The 21,711-nt window shown below is 39.2% G+C and overlaps 1 protein-coding gene across 2 annotated transcripts in view; it reads right to left on the bottom strand.

The window, feature by feature from the left end:
* The window catches only part of PDE1A (phosphodiesterase 1A), a 257,318-nt gene that overhangs the window by 10,646 nt on the left and 224,961 nt on the right, over positions 1 to 21,711 (bottom strand). For both annotated transcript variants that reach the window (XM_079783074.1, XM_079783075.1), the window contains exons 11-15: positions 21,537 to 21,638; positions 21,309 to 21,429; positions 9,310 to 9,391; positions 7,187 to 7,304; positions 5,767 to 5,912 (exon numbers count right to left, since the gene is read on the bottom strand). In XM_079783074.1, coding sequence (XP_079639200.1) covers positions 5,767 to 5,912; positions 7,187 to 7,304; positions 9,310 to 9,391; positions 21,309 to 21,429; positions 21,537 to 21,638 — 569 coding nt within the window. The remainder of the gene's footprint in view (positions 1 to 5,766; positions 5,913 to 7,186; positions 7,305 to 9,309; positions 9,392 to 21,308; positions 21,430 to 21,536; positions 21,639 to 21,711) is intronic.

Here is a 21,711-nt window from a genome sequence, read left to right as displayed (position 1 = left end):
TTTTGCTCCTGTCAAGGTGAATTTGGTGGGCCTGATTCAATTTGGAATTCTTGCGTCTAAAGGTGAACCAAATTCTCAGGTGGCTTACAAAAGTTAACACATTTGCTGTGAGAAAGAAGAGATATTTGTGTTTGCCATTCAGGGGCTGCTCTAAATATACATGCCTCTTGCACAGTTCATTAGCATGCACTTACTCCGCTCCCCCATCACAGCCTCAGAAAAATGTTCCTCATGACATATGAGGATGGGACCACCAATGAAAACGAGCTACATTTAAATGCACTTTAAAATGCATACTTTTCTGTATGTGATTTCCTTGGTTGTTAATTAGGCATCTATCACCCATTCGCCACCAGTTTAGGCAAATGTGCTTTTTCTTTTTTTCTTACTTCCTTAGGTGCCTTGCTCTCAAAGCTGCATCATAGATCTTCACGGCTCTGCAGTGTAACTGGAGACCGGGCCAGGACTTATGGGAATGTCTGCTCCTTCATTAGGGTAGATAACTGTGTTCCCAATAGTCACAATTTTTGAGGCTATGATTTGCCTGAGATTTCATAGGTAGAAATAGAAGAGTGACTTTTCTCACTATCTCCCTCCAACTGTCTCACTAGGAAGAGGCACACACACACATCTTCCTAAAATGTCCTGTCTGGTCTTAAATCACAGGAAAATGTTCAGATTGGCAAAGACTTAAGATGCTGAGGGATGCTGAGTAGGTTATGAAAGCATTTTCCTCACTCTATAAGATTTAACTAAAAAAGTAACACATTCTGGATGGAGAAAAGCGTGTTTGAGTTTTTGAAAAGGCCCCATGTCAAAAAGGAGTGGGTTTCCATACAACATTCTTAGATGGATGTTTCCAGATCCTTAATAGAAGGCTTGGTGAATGAAATTACTGTATAAAAAAAGTGTTGTTGTTGTTGTTTTTTTTGTTAAAACTGATGACCCAGGAGCTATATTCTTTGGAGCCCAAGCAGTCACACTTTCCACGGCTCTAGGATTGTGCGATATTTTTGAGATATCCTAAAATATAGTTTCAAGGCTAATATGATAATGGCCAACTATTCAGGATTCTATTCAGAGCCTCAAAATTGAATTAATATTCCAAAGCTCTAAGCATCAGATGACCTGCTTATTCTCATCTCATGCAATTGTCATGAACTTTCATCTTCAGTGTATTTAAGCAAATACATACATATATTTGTATGTAGCAAATTACACAAATGGATTATATGTACATATATAAAGCATATATGGTAGGTAAAACTATATCATATCATAAAATAAATATTTGTGTGTTTGGCACCTAACAAAGAAATAAAATATTACTAATTCCTAAATAAATCTCTCAATCTTCTTCCTAGATTCTGAATGTTTCTTCCATCATACTTTTATCATGTTCTTAAACCTATTATTTACCTTGTAAATTTTAAAAAATGTTCTATAAGTAGTATCTTTCTATATTTTAGCAGCTTGTATATTTTTAGCAGCTCATATCTTCTGAGCAGCTCATTTTTAGTATCTTTCTATTTTTTAGCAGCTCATGTCTTCTGATGCATGTGAGCAAAAGTTTCTCTAGGGTAAAAATATGAAAGTGAAATTATTGGGGAATATGGCATGTGCATCTTCAGCTTTGCTAGAGATGCCAACCTGTTCTACAAAATAATTATATAAATTTACATATACTCAATTAATGTGTAAGAAAACCAAGTCCTGACATCCTTTTTGACTCTTTAATTTCATATTCCACATCTAATCTGCTAACAAATCCTATCAGTTCTGCTTTCAAAATCTATCCAGAATTCAATATCTTTTAATGTATTTTATATACATACTAGAGGCCCGATGCACGAATTTCCTGCAAGAGTAGGCTTTCCTTCCCCCAGCTGCTGGCACTGGCTTCCCTCTGGCACCTGGGACCCGGGCTTCCCTTGCAGCCCCAGCTTCGTCCGGAAGGACATCCAGTCTAATTAGCATATTATGCTTTTATTATTATAGGTATAGTTTTTAATTGATTTCAGAGAGGAAGGAGAGGGAGAGAGAGAAACATCAGTGATAAGGGAAATTTATCAATTGGCTGCCTCCTGCATGCCCACTACTGAGGATCAAGCCCGCAACCCAGGTACGTGTCCTGATCAGGAATCAAACCTCGACCTCCTGGTTCATAGCTGGATGCTCCTGAGCCACGCAGGCCTGGCAGATTCCAATCTCTTTCTCCCATCTCTTCCTACTCATGCATACTGGCTTAAGCCGCCATCTCTATGTATCCAGAGTTGACACACTTTGCCCTCCCCACTGCCACCTGATCTAACCCCCTTCTTTTTCTTGGGTTATGAGCAAACATCCTCCTTTCTGGCCTCCTTGTTTTCATTCTGCCTCCCAAAGAGAAGAATATTTTCCATTCTGTAGCCAGAGTGATCCTTTTAAAACTTCAATTCAGACCACTTTATTTTTCTTCTTCAAAATTCTACAGATTTGGCTACCTATCTCTCTTTGGCCAAAACCAGTGATGTGCCATGTTACCCATTTACCACACTGCCTGCATTAACTCCCATGGGTTCAGCTTCATTTGACTCCTTTTATTCCTTCAACTTCATTTGCCTCCTGTTATTTTTTCAGGCCAGGCAAGCTTGACCTCCCAGATGTTTTGCTGGTTATTTGCTCTGTCTGAAAATGTATTTCCCATCCTTTACCCAGATCTCCCCAGAGTTCTTTCTAACTTCCTTCATGTATTTACTTAAATTATCCCTTTCTCAGGAAGTCTTGCCTGGCCTCCTTATTAAAAATTTCAATCCTGCTCCTAACTTCTACTCCCTCTTTCATGAGGATAGGAATTATTGTCTCTTTTGTTTCCTACCATATCCCTAATTCCTAAAATACTAACAGAAGGACAGTAAATAACTACAGCAAGCATGTCAAACTCGCAGCCCACAGGCCGCATATGGCCCACAACGAATGTTTTTGCAGCCCAGCCAACATAACAGTATGTAAGAAATGTTTTAATAAAAATTTCATAACTTAATTTTTACATTATCCTGTTATACATAATTATTAAAAATGAACTACAATGTTCACTAATGACTGATTACTATAATCGTGTTGCATCCATTTCCCTTAGCACAGGCGCACCATTTCTCTCCACTAATACTAGCAGCAAATATTTTAGCAGCCGATTGCTACATCATTAGTCTTGAACTGACTTGTTTAGTGTGCCCAACAGGAAATATTTTGCTTTTGGAGAACAAGAAAAATAGGTGTATTTGCGTTACGCTTATTAATTTGTGCAGTTATTCAGTGTCTGGTATGTTAAGGTTCAAGAAAAAATATTAATTTTTATGAAAATGTTCTATTATGTTAACAATTACTCACTTATTTCAGCCTTTTCATTCAGCATGTCTCTATCGAAATAAACCTGTGTTTCTATGAAAATTGAAGCTTTTGTTTTTTTTTGCAGCCCACATAAACTTAAACCTTGTTTATTTGGCCCATGTAAGCCTTTGAGTTTGACATGCTTGAACTACAGTAAGAACAGCAACTCATGTAGTGCTACTATTCTAGGTACTTCTAAGCAGATTACATAAATCAACTCATTTAATTCTCTCAGAAACCAATGTGGAGAAAGAGGACTTCCTGTTCCAGTGATGTAGAGAGTTCGAGTGTTTCCTCTCCATAGAAAACAAGTATAAAATTGGAAAATATTAACTATTCCATCAACTGGAAATCAACCAAGGCAACACAACCATTTGAGAAGCATTTACTCATGAGAAATTGCTGGAGAGTCAAGTAAGAACAGCAGGAAGCTATGACCTTCTGGCCTGGAGCTCCCTATGCCCAAGCTCCCTTCTGCCAACACCCCCTCCCCAACCCCCCACCTCCCCTGCTGGGAAATGGCTGCCGCAACCAGCTTTGCTGCCCGAGGGGGTAGACTCCGTTTGGAATGGGAGGAGAGAGAAATAATCCCTGGTTTCTTCAACAGGAAATGAGGGATTTCGCTTTGAAGAAAATGGGGAAAACTCACAGGTTTTCAAGCCTGAGGTTGTGGTCCAAGTTTGGGATACGGGGCAGACCAGCAGGGCTTAACAGAAAGATCCTAGCAATTAGAGGCCATAGAAGGGCTGAGACAGCCCTCCACGCATCGCTGCCTGGCTGAGAAACTGCTCAGACATGAGAGATGCTTTGAAAGAGTCTTCCCGCACTAGCTTGGTTTTGCAAAACACCTTTAAAAAGCAGTCATTCTTTTATTCTTGAGTTTCAAGGGTGAATTTTAAATTTCTGTTAAATATAAGTATTTTCCAACTTTTTTTTGAAATATCAAAGACAAAGTTTTCTATGGTGTTTGTGTTATTTGGTGGAAAAGGTAGTTACTTGATTAGCCTTACTATTATCTACTGTTGCTTATGCATTTAAAATTTTCTAACTAATCAGACTTCCATAGATGGGGAAATGTGAGTTATAGACTAAGATAAAGGCATTAGATCAGTATTTCTTTTATTTTTTAATAGCAGAGGTGGAGAAATATATGGTATCACCCAGGATTAATTAACTATTTAATTAAGCAAATATTTGCGGAGCACTTATTCTATGCTTAGCGCTGTGCTAGTTGCTGAAGATACACTGGAAAACACAGTAGATCATGGACTTCTGTGGACTGTACATTTCCATGTGGAAGACATGATAAATAAGGAAGGGAATGTGAAAGTATGGATTATGGATTAGTGATATCACTGTGAGGTGACTAAACTGGACTCTAGTGGGGGAAAATAGAATAGTAGTCCAGGGGAGGTCTCTTTGGGGTGTTTTAGGCCCCTGCATTTGGAAAGAATGAATCCTAACTCCTGCACTTACTAATTGTGAGATTTGGAGCAAGTCACAAAACTGTCTTCTGCTTTTGTTTCCTTATCTGTAAAATAGTAATAGTATATAACTCTATATGAGAATTGTTAAGTGTTGTGTTTTTCAAATTAAAAGTTAAAACAGACCTGCCAATCAAGAAGGAATCAGCTTTGCAGAGAGATCCAAGAGAATTCCTGGCTGAAGAAGCAAACATTGCAAAGACCCTGGGTGTTTTGAGAAACTGCCAGAGTGCACTGTGCAGGGAGTATAGAGCATGAGCCAGACAGAATCATGGGGGGGGGGGGGGGGGGTGAGAGAAGGCAGGGGCCAGACAGAACCATGGTAGGAGTGGGGGAGAGAAGGCAGGGGCCAGATCTGGTATTTGAAAGCTAATTTCCTGCATTAAAGTTAATGAATGATGGATATGAACTCACATACTCTGTAAACGAAATGGACTAATTTATTTGAGTCAGAAATAACTAGAGCTAGCTCCATATTTGTTTCTCAGGTCATAAATTACAGATTACTTTTCCAACTCCTGAGTGAAACTGTCAGACAAAAAAGTAACTTAGTAAAATTGAAAGAAGAAAAAAGAACCAGATACCAAATCTCTGACACTAGGTGCTACATTCCTAAGGCAACATAAAAGCCTCTGGAAGTTTTGTCAGCTTTTTATTGGCCCATTCCTTATATCCACTTCCCTGACACCCACTGACATACTTCTGCAGTCCATGTGGCATAAACAGAGCAGAATCTCTTTTTCTTTCATAGATTAACCAACTTTCTTAAGAATAATCAAAGGGTAGCTAAATTCCAAATACTACCAAGGGCTTGCATATTTTATAAAAGCATAAAACCAGGAGGGAAAAATCCAAAATCTCAGAGGAGGTAAGACAGAGAGAGGTGGCGGTAAGGCTTCATAAACAACTATACCTTGAGCAGCTAACTCTTTCCATCTCTCTTTGTTCTGTTGGATGATGTCAACCAGGTTGTTCTTGAAGCTCTTCAGGTCCACGCATGCAAGAGAGTAGTCTGGGGAACAGGAGCCATCGTTCACGGTGCCTTTCTTATTTGATCGTCTAAATGAATTGGCAGTGTATAAACACATGAAGGTGCTTAAGCTAACAGTAACAACCAAAGAAACCAGAATATACTGAGGTTGGGATATGGCAGTGGTCGGCAAACTCATTAGTCAACAGAGCCAAATATCAACAGTACAACGATTGAAATTTCTTTTGAGAGCCAAATTTTTTAAACTTAAACTTCTTCTAATGCCACTTCTTCAAAATAGACTTGCCCAGGCCGTGGCATTTTGTGGAAGAGCCACACTCAAGGGGCCAAAGAGCTGCATGTGGCTCGCAAGCTGCAGTTTGCCGACCACGGGGATATGGGCTAAGGGAGCAAAGCCTGAAACACTGGACAAAACCAACTGGAGAAGCAGGATGGCAGGTGCTCGGCCCAGTGTTGAGCACCTGTTAGGGACCCTCGCCTCCCTCCTTTCCTTATATCCTAGAGAAGACCAGAGACTGTCAGGGATTCCCAGAGCAGCAGTTGGGGTGCTCATGTAATGTATTACAGGGTGGAGAGGCTGATGTGGGCAGCAGAAACGTGGGGTGAGCTGACTTAGTAGTGAGTCCATTGATAAACATCAACAAAAGGGCATCACACTTCTGGAGCCCTCTCCCTCCACCATTTAGTCTCCAGGCTAACCTGATTCTTTCTCAGGTAGGACATTCCCTCAGTTTACTCCTTGGGGCAACATTTAAGGGAGCCTGCTGGTGTGCTGTTAGGAAAAGTTGTGTGTTCAGATGGGTAAGAATTTAGTATGACTTTTCTGCAGGTGGAAGTTTTAAATAATATCCCTTAACAAATTTATCGATGAAAAAAATCTAGTTTGAAACAACATAAGTTGTATATATAATGGACTTTACTGTAACATGTTATATAGATTCATTGCATTCATCTCATTTAAAAGGCTTTGATAAGAGCATCTTTCAAGATATACAAGTGGGCTGTGATTGATTTGTTTGTAAGAAATCTAACACAATTAGATATGTTAGATACCCAGGATACAATACATATATCCTCAATAAAAATTCAATAATTTTATTCTCCTTGGTATTGAATACTATTCTAATATACTCCTTAATACTTTGATATTTTTTTGTAACAGACATCAAGTTATTTCAAAGGCATAGGCAATATAATACACAGCCACCAGGTGGCAATAATGTCCAATAATTCTTGTAAGAATTTTCCTGCCTATGTAAGAAATACTAAAATTAATCATAATTAAAAGGTTATGAAAAATCACTAATATGAAAAAAATGATACAAAAAAGAAAATATCAAACCTGCTTGCTCCATAAGAATTTTCTGTTTTTGAGTCTTCCTCTATAAGAGGAATAATAATTTTCTCTGTTGTGTCTGTCAGAAGAGAAAATGTTGGCTCTACTATGAAATCAATAAAACCTGCAAAAGAAAAATTTCAAATGTTACAGTTTACTGAATTCTAAAATTAGTAATCATGAACAGTCTCTGATGCTCCTTATAACAAGTATCAACTATAATATTGGTTTGTTTAACCCTTGTGATGATGTTTAATCCACTAACACAATCAATCGGGATGGTCTAACAGCTAGATAAAATATTCTCAGGCAGTGGAAGTGATACAATGTAAGCTTGTTAACTCAAGTATATTGGCTTTCCTACTTAATATTCAGCCTCCTACTATTGTTAACAATAAATCAGGATCTAATCAAAATTAATATATTTTCCTTTCACAATGAGAGTCATCATTACCCTTTCTGAAAGGTCTTCCCTGGATTGTTCAATTTCATTACTCCCCAACAAGAAATAATATCTAAGCTTCAAAGAAATGAAATTAAAGTATTTTCTCAGACAACAGGAAGGCAACCACTTTCCCTCCTCTTACTATATTAGTCAGAGCTTTCTGCCAGTATGTTAATATTTCAGATTGCTGTTTATTATTCTCTGGATGTAAAGTGCTAGTTCACAGTACGTGGGTGAGTTCTGTCAAATCATCTCTGGGAGACAACATTAATCTCACCACATGGACGTGTCAGAATGAATAAAGACTTTTATATTTAAAGTCCTCATCAAGACAGACGATGACACACAGAGAGAATAGGGCACTTGCCACCCCAGTGTGTAGGTGGAAGAGAAGGAAACCATTCTAAGCATGGTGTACATTCAACACCCCAAGGTGCCCGGAGAGGGGTGGTGCTGGACATCGAGTGCTTGTTGCTTGAAACACACCTGCAGCAATGGGCTACCATCTGAATATAGGAGAGTAACCAGAGGGAGGTTTGTTTAGGTAACAGTGTCCCAAGCAATATCTATATTTGAAGAGTAGCCCATCTACTAGATACTTGGATAAAAGTAATTAGAACTTCAAATAACTGGATGAGTCATAGAATACATAAAGATACATTTTTAATTTAAAAAAAAAAACTTGAACAGTTTTGTGTTTTAATCTTGCCTTTGGTTCAAAGCAATGCTAATTGGCCACCCAGTTACCATTGGCTAAGGTTTTAAATGCCTGGGATATGGAGACTGTCAAATAAGAGATCACCTGTGCTAACATAGCCGCAATTTATATTGCAGAAATAAGTCTCAGAAACTTCCACTCTTCCCAGGTTGCCTGAGGAGGTCCTTAGCCTGCCACCCTCACACCTGCATTATAGGCACCGGTGTCATGGTATCTAGAAAAAGCTGTTAGAACTTGGGTGGGAAGGGGGAAAGGTCAGAGCAAGAAGCTGTCTTACAGCTGACTCTGGCTTTGTCGGAGGTGGTGCAGGAGCAGCTGGAGAGGCAAGGCAGCCATCTAACAGTCATGGAGTGGTACAAAGGCTGGCTCAGGGAATAACTACTACAAATATTTGAGCTATGCAGCATAGCAATGATACGTTTTAATAATGGGACTCGAAGTCTCAAACACAAATACAAATGAAAAGAATGGATATGGCTGGGAGCAGTATCATTTTTCAAACTTATTGTTGGCTTATCTATTCGCATAAAATTTTTTTCAAAAGAATATAAGCTAGTATATTAAGCATATTATGCAAACAGTGATAACAGAACACCTATATTACTATTTTCACTGACTTGTCCTATATTCAAAAGATTAAATTACAGAAACCAGTAATCAGCCAAAAACAACAAAAAAGGCTGTCTCTTCCACGAGATTAAAGTTATCTCCTTTCTGGTAAAAGGATTACCAACAGAATAACAATTACATTTACTAACACTGCTTCATTGAATTCATTTTGTGAGGATGTTTTAATATTTCCCATTATTTAGCACCAATAGTTAGGTCTAAGGAACGAGCTATCATGACTATGGAATGAGGTCTTCATGGACGTTGCCTCTGTGGACAACATGGTGTATCCATCTGAAAACCGACAAGCACACACACACACACCGGCTCCCCGTGAGCCCCGATCTTCAGTATTACCTATTTGTGACTGGGCCACCATCGTTGACTTCCGATCACAAAGTGGGGAAAATGGAAGCCCTAATTCAGCTTCTTTATCTCCCTGCAGAGAGGAAGGCTCATTAGTACAGACATGGTCTGGAGAAGCTAAGATAACAAGCAGTCTAGATACGAAGCTAAAAGCCACATCTTTCATTTTTTAATTGGCACTGTGTGTTTATGATTGTGATAAAGCCAAAGCATAGTCTAAGTTTGTATAATTCTATTCCGATGGTCTGCTTTAGGAACACATTGAAAAGGAAAGAAAGAAATGAGGGTTTTCAGCATTTGGAGACTCTGCTGTGTTATTACAACCCCTTGATTATAAAGAGACACCTTGCTCTTTGGAATTTTCTGAAGTCACCATAAAATAATCATCTTAGTGTGTTATTTGGCATTTAATTAACAACCCAGCTAAGGAATTTTTCTGCTCTTTTTGTGTGTGCCCCATGCCAAATATATCAGCAGATCGTCATTATCAAGAATTCTTAATTAGACTGCTTTTTGAAATTAAAAGTATATGAGCATTTTTAAATATCTTTCTACTTATTAACCAATTTTATTTGAATCTCCCATAGCAAGTAACAAAGAATATCTTTAACATTCTTAAATTTTGTAAGCATAATTTTATTTTAATATTTTCTCAGAGAAAAGTTAAATGTCAAAGGTGAGTTTTGTTGTTTTTTTAATTTGACCTTATCTATAGTAGATTAACTTAGTGCCTATCTTAAAGAACTCCATTTAAATGTTTGGGTTTAACATCAGAAGGGCTAATTAGGTTTTCATCTCCTAAAATAAAGATGGCCGCTCTGGGTAAAACTTTATTATCACAAGGTTCATCTAATATCAGTGCTTTCCTTTGCATTTGAGGGGATGTGCTTACAAATGAAACAGAGGGAATACTTCACTTGTGCCTGTTCCCTTCAACTGTCTGGCCATTTGAAAGAAAGCTTTGGGATCTATTTTCTCCTAAACTATTGGTTGCACATCTTCAAGGGGGCACTGGCCTTGCATCCAGCCACAAGCTGAGATACAGGGTCAGGTTCTGAAATCAAGGGACACAACAGGGAGGGGGTCTTTCACTTGTAACAATGCAACATGTGTCTGAGGACTCCATAGCTTCCCCTCACTCTGCTCCTTTAACAACTTTTCATCATGAGCTTTACAGCATCATGTCCATATGTTTTATGGGCGTTAATGTTTTCTGGTGTATTTCCTCTAAACGATGCCTCATTATATTGAAATCGGAATTGTTCAGGAAAATTTATAGTCACCAAAGAAGTAGCTACACACAGGAAGGTTTTACCATGTCAGGACCTAAAGCAAACAGGTAATATAATTTCTGTGACCTCTCCCAGCAACTACCCTCATTCCCTTAGAGAATAACAACATCCACAACATGTGGAATTAATATTTATACCCAGTTTAAGGGACAAATGAAAGGGAATTATTAGGACCATTAGCCTTGGAATCACAGACACAGTATGGAATCACTGCTGTTCAGCCGGCTCTCTCTGCAAATCTCATCTGTTACCTAACTTGGTAATTTTGGTTTACCATTTTAGGAATAAAGATATAATAGTATCTACCAAATAGAATTACCCTGAGGTTATCAAGATAATGAATGTGAAGCCTAAAGACAGGGCCTAATATTTAGTAAGCACCGCATTTTCTGGCATATAAGACGACTGGGCGTATAGAAGATTTTCCTGGGTTAAAAAGTCGTCTTATAAACCAGGAAATACGGTAGTGATTAAATGTTAGCTAATAACCATAATTCATAATAACAAAAGTATGGAACTGTGAAAATTAAAAGTATTTAGGATGCTTAGTGCATATCTGGAGGGCGTTAAACCACAGGAAAGGGGTTGGTAGTTATTTAATGTAATGAAGAGGCATTGGCTTTCCACCCTGTCTTTTTTCTACGAAGGAATTGACATAACAGGATTGGACTTTTGAAAGATTAATTTGTCAGCAGTGGGGAGGATGGCTTGAAATGAATTGAGATTGACTCTTGAGCTTCAAACCTTAAGGAAAAGGATTCTTTGGTGCCATGTATATACATAAGACAACCTGTGTGAGGGGTAGATGTGAAGGTTATTATGGATTTGATTGTTAACATGTTGAAAATAAGGTATAAGAATAATATTATTAATAGTTCATTAAAATATAAATAATGATATTACTATGGTTAAAATAGAAATAAACCTCAGGGGAAATGTGATATTGTGGATACTTATTTAATATATGCAGATACAACTGATTTGTTTTATTGGTGAAAGAGTAGCTATCTGACATTTTAATAGATGTATTTTTATACTATATAAGTTATTTGTTTGACCTAACAACGAAAATTTGGACCTGATAAAGGCATTGTGATGACTTACCTTCCATGAGCTAAATTTTATAGAATGCTGGATGGCAATTGACAGATACATACAGGGTCGACCTTCCTACAGATGGAGTGAGAGATTTTATACTCTCTTTGCTTCTTGTACTCTGTAATTGATTTTGAATATAAAATTTCCAGTGTGAAGGCACACTGAATATTAAAATTCACTGATTATTTAATTTATTTATAAATATTTTAAAGTGTTCTTTATTCTTTAGGGCGAATAGAGGCTATGAGTACAAGATTAGTAGGGGGCTCTGCAGCCAGACTATGGGGGCACCAATAGGACCAGTTGGATACTAAGGGAGAAGAAAAGATATGTAAAGAGAAAGTTAGGACCCCAGAGTATAAATCTGACAAACTTTATAATTTTCCTTATTTTGTCCCTGAATAGTGAACATTTACTTTCCATCAAGATGAAATCAGGGTCAAAGCCACAGGCACTGTATGTCACCTTGTTCTCCATGGAGGTTGTGCTCTCATTTGACTGTGCTGTCTTCTGGGGGCCCAATAGATACCTTTAAGAGCAATAGCTTACTGACTACACAAATGTTCTGAGGTTCTGACTCATACAAATGATTGGAGCAAAATTATAGGGCCATAAAGATTAATTAACCAGTGCCACTCAATTATACCGCTGGCTGTCTGCAGCTGTTCCTGGGAGGAACCTGCAGGTGTGGAAGTGGAGAGAGTGGCCCCATTGACATGGAAGCGCAAGGCAGCCTGAGGTGCTGTGCCTGACAGCTATGCCTGTCTTAGCAATTCCCTTGGAGGCTGTCTTCTTTCAAAGAAGAAATCCCTGGAGATTTCTTCTTTGAAAGGCCATGACCAAGATCTAATAATTGTTTTTATGCTTTCCTACCAGCGTGAAATGCTCTGATGGCTGTCAACAAGATGTCAAATCCAGTGACTTAATGGCATATTTTTTTTTCTTTTTTCTCTGAAGTCAAACAGTTTTTATAGTTCTAAAAAAAATGGCAAAAGGTAGGAAAAAGTAAAGTATGAAGTCTTGAGAAACCTTTTTGTACCGAACCCCATTTTTAATCACAGATGCAACAGCAACAACAAACATGTAGCAAGCCTCTGGCCACAGGTTTTGGGGTCACTGTGAGGTCAGAAGTAGTATTTGAAGGACCTCTATTTCAATTGGGGAATTAATTGAGATTTAAATTGAGGAGTAGGTATAATAGTTTAGCCTTCTTTGAACAACTTATTTAAGGAATTTAGGCCACCTAATTACCTTCCTGCCTTCCTCCTAAAAATGGCCCTTCTAAATTCTATAAAAGTCACCAAAACTGTTTGAATGCTTAATGATTATTATAGTTAACATTCGGTTTCAGCAAAATTTATATGATATAATTGTATTTTTTTTAGTGTTATATTTTACAGAACATTAATATGCCCGATGTAATTGATGTTTCCACTTTCATGCCTCTTAAAACTATTAGCTTTGCTTTTTAAATTTTGAGTTATTATCCTGGTTCATAGCTACAGTTCTTTATGAAAATGTTTTGGTTGTGTCTCTAAATTTGTGATATTGGATCCTTAATTGAGAATTCACTAACTAAATACATTTTTATTGTATTGGGGGAATATAATTTATTTTTAAATAACTCTTTATACTATTTCTAGCAACACTGAAGAAAATAAAGGGGCCTGACTGCATACTATTTAGGATAAAACAATCATTTTGACCTTCCTTTCTAAACAATTTGCATTTCCAGTTCTTCATTTCTCCTTGGCTGACAAGGTAATACAAGGTAGGCTTCACACATATATCTGTGTGGGTTTTTTCTTTTTTTCATGTGTCACAAAGCAACTATTTGAAAAAGAGAAAAACTTCACTTAGTCATCAGGTTCATTTAGTATGAAGTATGCACAATTTTTAATGGTAGTGATTATATATATTTTAACTTGAACTGTATTAACTTCCTGTTATCTTGCCAACCTAATATGTCTGTTCAAGAAGGGAATACGAAGTAAAAATCTGTCTTCCTTTATTAATGGTTATTTTCTTGGCTGGTACCTCCACCTCTGATCTCTCAGTAATATTGGACATAGTTGAAATGAATGGGGCACTTTCCAAATACACCCATTACAGTCAGAGGGCAGAGGCCACTGTGCTGACCTGCATGGACACTCAGAGAGGGCACTGCCGTGCTGATGACTCACAGGTGTGCTGTGGAAAATGCCCCGGAGATAAGGACCTGCTTTATCTTCTTTACCATCAGCTGCTTACTCACGAGTCAGAAATAAAGAGTTTCTCAAGACAGCAAATTCTGGATACAGTTCTGATCTCTTCTTGCTATCATTTGCATTGATTTTAGAAGGTATATCTAAAATATTTACACCAAGGATTGGAGTAACATTGATGAGATTTTAAAGGATGATACAAGTAGCTTGGTCTACACTTCTGTCTTGCAAAAATGCATGGTGTTAAAAATTGTTAATGTCTATTTAAGCTATTTTGTTAGATAAGATAAATTTGGTAGACAAATTAATAAGAAATTGATCCCCAAACTCCTCTAGGTTTTTCTGAAACATTAATTCATACATATGTATGTGTATACACATGCATATATACATATAAGAATGTGTGTGCATGCATATTGTGGGTTCAGTCCTGGGTTGGGGTGCATATGGAAGGCAACCAATCCATGTTCTCTCTCACATCCATGTTTTTTTCCCCTCTCTCTCTTTCTCTCCTTCCCTTCTCCTCTCTAAAATCAATTAGTATATCTTCAGGTGAGATTTTTTAAAATGTGTGTGTATTTACGTGTGCACACACACATGCACACATAAATTTTCTTGTAGCTGTTGATTCTAAAAATCAGTTCCTTACCTTGAGTAGTTTTTTTAAAATTTTTCTGAATTGATATCCAGTGTCTAATTTTGAATTTCAAGTCTAGTGCCATATTTTGCAGGGCAAAAATAAAATATTTCTCTTAATCAACTAATTTTTAAACCATGGTTGGGAATATGTGTGTTTTTTATTGCAGCTAGATCCTTCAAGGTTTGGCTTTAAATAACTATCAAATAACAAAATATCAACGGCTTCCTAATACCTTGCTTTGGAAAAATATAAAGCTTAAAATAACTGGGAAAATAATAAATAATACCAATTCCTCATATTTGTATTATGTCTATAAAACCTCTCACATTTATTCTATCATTTTGTTCCTCACAACCATCCTCGCAGGAGGCAAAGTGGAATTAACACCATCTTATATTTTCCCTACTGGACAGGTAGAAAGCTAGAGCTTACACTTAGGCGTTCTGAAGCCAAGTCGAGCTATCTCTTACTTTGCGTTATCAGACTTCTTATGCTTGCCCAATATACATCAAACACTTTCTTTGACAAGAAACACACAGTGTTTGCATTTACACTGCAGCTGAGAGCCATGCTGGGTTCTGTGCAGATCTTGGCTGATTTGCCTCAAATTCTCTAGTACAGACAGTGGCTCGCATGACACAGTATTTAGATTTTTAGTACATTCCGAAGGAATGAAGGAATACATTTTCAAATTGCTTTATAAAAGTGCTATTTGGACTGGCTGAGATGAAAAAACCCTAGTCACTTGGCCACATAGTGAGAAGGGATCTCTCAGCCCTGTGGGTTCTGCAACGTGGTGGTTTCACAGGTGGTGAGATGAGGATGAGCAAGAATGAGAAAAAAACATGGGAGAACCATTGCAGTCCTGCCAATGGCTGGGACCTCTGCAGAGACACACAGATCCAGTTAAATAGCTTATGAGCAAAGCATACACTGAGGAATTTCAGATTCATTGCTGTATCTACCTCCAAAGGGCTAAATTACGTGGCATGGCTAAGAATATGTAGGAACTGGGAGACTCACTTAGTTTTAACTGAATGCATAAAAGCATTTTACCTGTTGGAGTCAAGGTCATATTTTAGCATAAGTCTTATAAACTTGTTTTGCTTGTGAAAACTCACTCATTTTGACCTTTAACTCCACATTCTCGTTTTGCTGCGTATGTTTCTGAAGGGGACTTGAACATCACTTACTTTAAAAAACCCAGAGACTGAGAGCTATAAGATTGCAGTATTAAATCTAAAGTCCTAAGTCAATTCATTATGATCTGAGAGGATTTTTTGTAGTTGAAGGAAAGAGGCAATGCTAGCAGAGATAGTTTGATTTTCTAATAGTCCATGTTAACATATACACTTTACTCTCCTTAGGGCTATTCATTACAGCCATCAAAGCAAACACTGTCATTTCTGGACATTTTGGGGTTACACAAATATCTATCAGTAGAGGCCCGGTGCACGAAATTTGTGCATGCAGGGGGTGAGGGTGTCCCTCAGCCCAGCCTGCACCCTCTCCAATCTGGAACCGCTCGAGGGATCAGGCCTAAATGGGCAGTCGGACATCCCTCTCACAATCCAGGACTGCTGACTCCCAACTGCTCACCTGCCTGCCTGCCTGCCTGTTCACCCCCTAACCACTCCACTGCCAGCCTGATTGACGCCTAACTGCTCCCCTGCTGGCCCAATTGCCCCTAACTACCCTCCCCTGCAGGCCTGGTCCCCCCCCAACTGCCCTCCCCTGCAATCCTGGTTGCTCCCAACTGCCCTTCCCTGCAGGCCTGGCTCCCCCCAACTTCCCTCCCCTGCAGGCCTGATTGCCCCTAACTGCTCTCCCCTGCAGGCCTGGTCCCCCCAACTGCCCTCCCCTGTAGGCCTGGTCCCCCCTCAACTGCCCTCCCCTGCAATCCTGGTTGCTCCCAACTGCCCTTCCCTGCAGGCCTGGCTCCCCCCAACTTCCCTCCCCTGCAGGCCTGATTGCCCCTAACTGCCCTCCCCTGCAGGCCTGGTCCCCCCCCCAACTGCTCTCCCCTGCAGGCCTGGTCCCCCCCCCCAACTGCCCTCCCCTGCAGGCCTGGTCCCCCCAAATTCCCTCCCTTGCAGGCCTGGGTTCCCCCCAACTGTCCTTCCCTGCAGACCATCTTATGGCGGCCATCTTGTGTCCACATGGGGGCGACCATCTTGTGCAAGGGTGTGAGGGTCAATTTGTATATTACCTCTTTATTATATAGGATTGTCTACCAAGAGTCCTGTCAAAACAAAACAAAAACCTGATGCCCTCTTCCTGTAAGTAACACAGCCTGAAAAATGCAGATTACAAAAACCAAGCATGATGTTATAACTATTCTAAAACTTGACCTTTTGTGTTGAGTATATCTTAAACATTAATATTCAGATATCTGAGTCACTGTTTACTAAGCACTGAGAATGATAAAGTAGCTAAGTAGCCTTATAGAACCATTTCCCTCTGCCCTGAAATTCAGATGTCAAAAATCACTGCATGCTGGAAGCTTCATTATTAGTATCAGTCATCTTGCTAGAAAATTCAAAATAAGATGAACTTTAAAAACATCTGCACTCAAATCCATTGAATTCATTATTCTCATGATTCTGTCAGTTATTCTTTGTCTGGCTTGAAATCAATAAAAGACATGGATAATACAAGTCATGGTATTATTGGGAGAACTATCAGTAATTTTCAAGAGTCTCTGGGATTTAGTAGAGCTAATATTTTGGGATGAGGGGGTTTTAATCCTCATCCAAGGATATTTTTCCCATTAATTTTTAGAAAGAGTAGAAGGGAGGGGGATAGTCAGAGAGAGGGAAACATCAATGTGAGAGACACATTGATTGATTGCCTCCACATGCCCCGACTGGGCTGGGGATCAAGCCTGCAGCAGGAGGTGTGTTCCCTTGACTGGAATCAAACCCGCGACCCTTCAGTCTGAGGGCCGAGGCTCTAACCACTGAGCAAACAGGCCAGGGCAGAGCTATTTTTTTAACACAGTAATTTTTTGTTTTGTTTTGTTTTTAGTGTTCTTTAAGCAATTGATGAAGCATTTTTATCCTGATATACTGTTTTCTAAACTAAGGGGGGGAAATGTTCAACTCTTAACTTTATAAATTATGAACACACTTGTATAAATAACACCCAATTAAGATATAAAACATTTTCATCACCCCCAGAAAGTTCCTTTAATATCTTCCAGAAAATCCTACTCCATAAAGTCACCCATTATTCAGATTTCAATAAGCACAGATTAATTTTACCAGTTCTTGAAAATCATATAAATGGAATCATACAATATGCATTTTTTGAGATTTATTGTTTTTTTGTATGTGGTGCATTTTTTTATTGTTGTATCATATTCTATTTTATGACTATACCATAATGTATTTACCCATTTATATCTATGATGCACATTTGGACTGTTTCTAGTATTGGGCTGTCATAACTACTATGTTATGACTAGTCCTGTATAAGACATTTGATGGACATAAGCACTAACTTATCTGGGTTATACACCTATGAGTGGACATGCTGGGTCACAGGGGATATTAAGTTTGTCTTTAGTAGATACTAACCAGTAGTGGTCCAGACGGGTTGTAACGATTCTCCCACCAGCAATGCCTGACACTTGCAGTTGTTCCACTTAAATAGTACTTAATATTGACAGTCCTTTTAATTTTAGCCATTCCAGTGAGGATGTACTGGTATCTCATCGTGGTTTTAATTTATAATTCTTTGATAAGTAATGATAATGAGCATACTTGTATATACTTATTACCCATTTGTGTATTTTCTTTTATGAGGCATCTGATCAAATAGGGCTGATTTTCTTTTTATTTTTGATTTGTGGGTGATCTTTATACAATCAGGGACAAGCTCTTGGACAGGTATTTGTAGTAGAAACATGTTTTTCTCATTCTATGGCTTGACTATTCTAATCGTGTTTTTTAAAGAGCAGAAGTTTTAAATTGTGCTTTTGTCCTCTTAACCATATTTTTCTTTCATATATAGTGTTTTATGTGTCTTATCTAAGAAATATATCCTACCTTCAAGATTAGAGAAAGATTCTCCTGAGTTCTTCTCTAGAAACTTTATAGTTTTAGGTTTAAGCCTGTGGTCAATCATTCTTGAGTTAATTTTATAAATGGTATTGGTAAGTCACAGGTTCCTTTTCTCTAATATATTTAATAAGTGTTGTTTCATTGACATTTAAGGAACTTCTTTTTTCCATTTAAATATTTTGATATTTTTGTAGAAAATCAAATGACCAATAATTATGAGACTATTTCTGGAATCACTATTCTATTGTGTTGGTCTATTTGCCTATTGGTCTTATGTCAACAACACACTGCTTTGGTTACTGTGGCTTTATACCAGGTGTCCTCAAACTACAGCCCGCGGGCCACATGCGGGTGTTTTTGCCGTTTTGTTTTTTTACTTCAAAATAAGATATGTGCAGTGTGCATAGGAATTTGTTCATAGTTTTTTTTTAATTATAGTTCGGCCCTCCAATGGTCTGAGGGACAGTGAACTGGCCCCCTGTTTAAAAAGTTTGAGGACCCCTGCTTTATACTATCCTACCTAATAATAGACAAATATGCAAATTGACCATACCTCCGCTACACCCAAGCCATGCCCACCAGCACAAGCCACGCCCACCAGCCAATCAGGACGAGTATGCAAATAAATCAAACCAAGATGGCTACAGCCACCGAGAGCAAGGTTTCCCAGGCAACAGAGGGAAACAAGCTTTCCACCTGCCCTTGACAGGCCTAAGCCTCCACTCAAGCTACAAAGTTTCAATTATAGAAGGTAAACAAATTCAAACAGAATGGCGGCAGCCACGGAGCTGGAGAGACCAGGCCAGGGTTGCCCGCGGTAATGGAGAAAGCAAAGCTTTCTGCACACCCTTGCCGGGCTCAGGCCTCTGCTTAAGGCTACAAAGTTTCAATTATAGAAGGTGAATTAACTGCCACAGAAATGGCTGCTGGTGGAGCATGCAGGAGGCTTGGCTCCGCTCCAGGCTACAAAGTTTCAATTGTAGAAGGTAAATAAATTCCAGATACCAGTGCCTCCGCTTGGGTCGCCAGGGGGCGTGGCTGGCCTGCAAACCACCACAGGCCCCTTGCTCAGGCTGCCCCATGCCCCAAGGGAACCCCACCCTGATCAGGGACACCCTTCAGGGCAAACCAGCTGGCCCCCACTCCTGTACCAGGCCTCTATCCTATCTAATAAAAGAGTAATATGCAGATTGACCACCACTCCAATGCACAATATGTCTGCCCTCATGTGGTCAAAGATCCTGCCCCCATGTGGACACAAGATGGCCACCACAAGATGGGAGGCACCCGGCCTGCAAGGGAGGGAAGTTGGAGGCGATCAACCCTGCAGGGGAGGGCAGTTAGGGGTGACCTGGCCGGCAGAGGAGGGAAGTTGGGGTCAAACAGGCTGGCAGGGGAACAATTAGGCATCAATCAGGCTGGCAGCGGAGTGGTTAGGGGGTGATCAGGCTGGCAGGCAGAAGTGGTTAGGGGCAATCAGGAAGGCAGGCAGGCAAGCAGTTGGGAGCCAGCAGTCCTGGATTGTGAGAGGGATAACCAACTGCCCACTGGGATCGGGCCTAAATGGGCAGTCGGACATCCCTCGAGGGGTCCCAGATTGGAGAGGGTACAGGCTGGGCTGAGGGACACCCCCCCCCCCTCCGTGCACGAATTTCGTGCACCGGGCCTCTAGTATCTTCTAATAAGGAAGTATAAGTCCTCCAACTTTCTTAGTCTTTTTCAAAATTGTTTTAACTATTTTAGGTTCTTACATTTCCATGTAGATTTTAGCATAAGCTTTTCTTTCAACAAGGGAACCTATTATAATTTTTTATGAGGATTATGCTAAGTTTATTAATCAATTTTGGTAGAATTGGTTTTTTAGCAATATTTAATATTTCAATCCATTAACATATCTCTCAATTTATACAGGTCTTTAACATTTTTTTTTTCTCAACAGTATTCTCTGGGGCCCCACATGGGGCTGGCATCTGAAGTACATCCAGTCTCCTGGACCACTGAGCTCTTAATTTGTGGGATCTGATGCCAACTCCAGATGGTTAGCATCCCAGGTGGGAATGGAAACAGAACAGACACACTATAGAAAAAAATGCATACTTGTAGCAGAGGCCACTAGCCATTCCTTGTAGCCACATCCAGGCTTGCTTTTTCACATAACAATAGATATATTTTTTAATGTAGGCCTGGGTCCACACAGCTAAAAACTGTCTTTGTCAGCTTCCCTTGCAGCTATACATACAGGACTAAATTCTAACCAAGATGTATGTAGAAGTGTCATATATCCTCCCTTTCCCCTTTTTCCTATGAAAGTTTTTTCTATCTCTAATCTGGCATTTACCTCTTAATAGCCAAAAACAACTCTAATATTTTCCTTCCTTCCTTCCTTCCTTCCTTCCTTCCTTCCTTCCTTCCTTCCTTCCTTCCTTCCTTCCTTCCTTCCTTTTTTTCTTTTTTCCTTAAGAGTGACATCTGAGATTCAAGACTTGACTTTCTTTAAGTTTTTATTTGTTTGTTTGTTTTTACCATGTAGGAAATTTTTAATACATTTATCTGAAAGATTAATACAGTTTGCCTGGGTTCCCAAAAATGTATTGTGGCCAGTTAATAAGTCACCTTTGTGTCAAAAAATGAGCACGTCAATATGCACAGTCACTATTTCCAAGAACATTTGCACAGAGTGTGAAAGGAGTACCTGTCGGAAAAACTCCTCCATCAGGGCCATGGTCCACCGGTGGTGAAGCTGCCAGCATTTGGCCGGGTGGCTGATGTCTGCTGCGTGCAGAATCAGGGACATGGTCTTGGCTCTGTCGGTCCTGTCAAACCAAGGACATATTCAAATTATCAGAACAAAATAACCAATTACAGTTCTTTCTAATTGCAAGCCCATGGAACTGTAACATCACAAAAGAAAATTACCTACCCTTCAGGCTGCTGCAAACTGTTTCTTATATTTTTAATTTGCTGGAAGTGACCGGACATGTCTGTAGACAAAACCATTTCAATCACTAGGTTCCGAAGATCCCTGTGGAGTTATCAAAAGGAAAATGTTCATTTGGCCCTTTACTGTTCTGAAGAGGAACATTTCCTTAAACATC

The sequence above is a fragment of the Cnephaeus nilssonii genome (assembly GCF_951640355.1).
Source record: "Cnephaeus nilssonii genome assembly, chromosome: 10".
Lineage (NCBI taxonomy): Eukaryota > Metazoa > Chordata > Mammalia > Chiroptera > Vespertilionidae > Cnephaeus > Cnephaeus nilssonii.
Note: the sequence above shows the minus strand (reverse complement) of the source record. Positions and strands in the feature narration are given on the sequence as shown.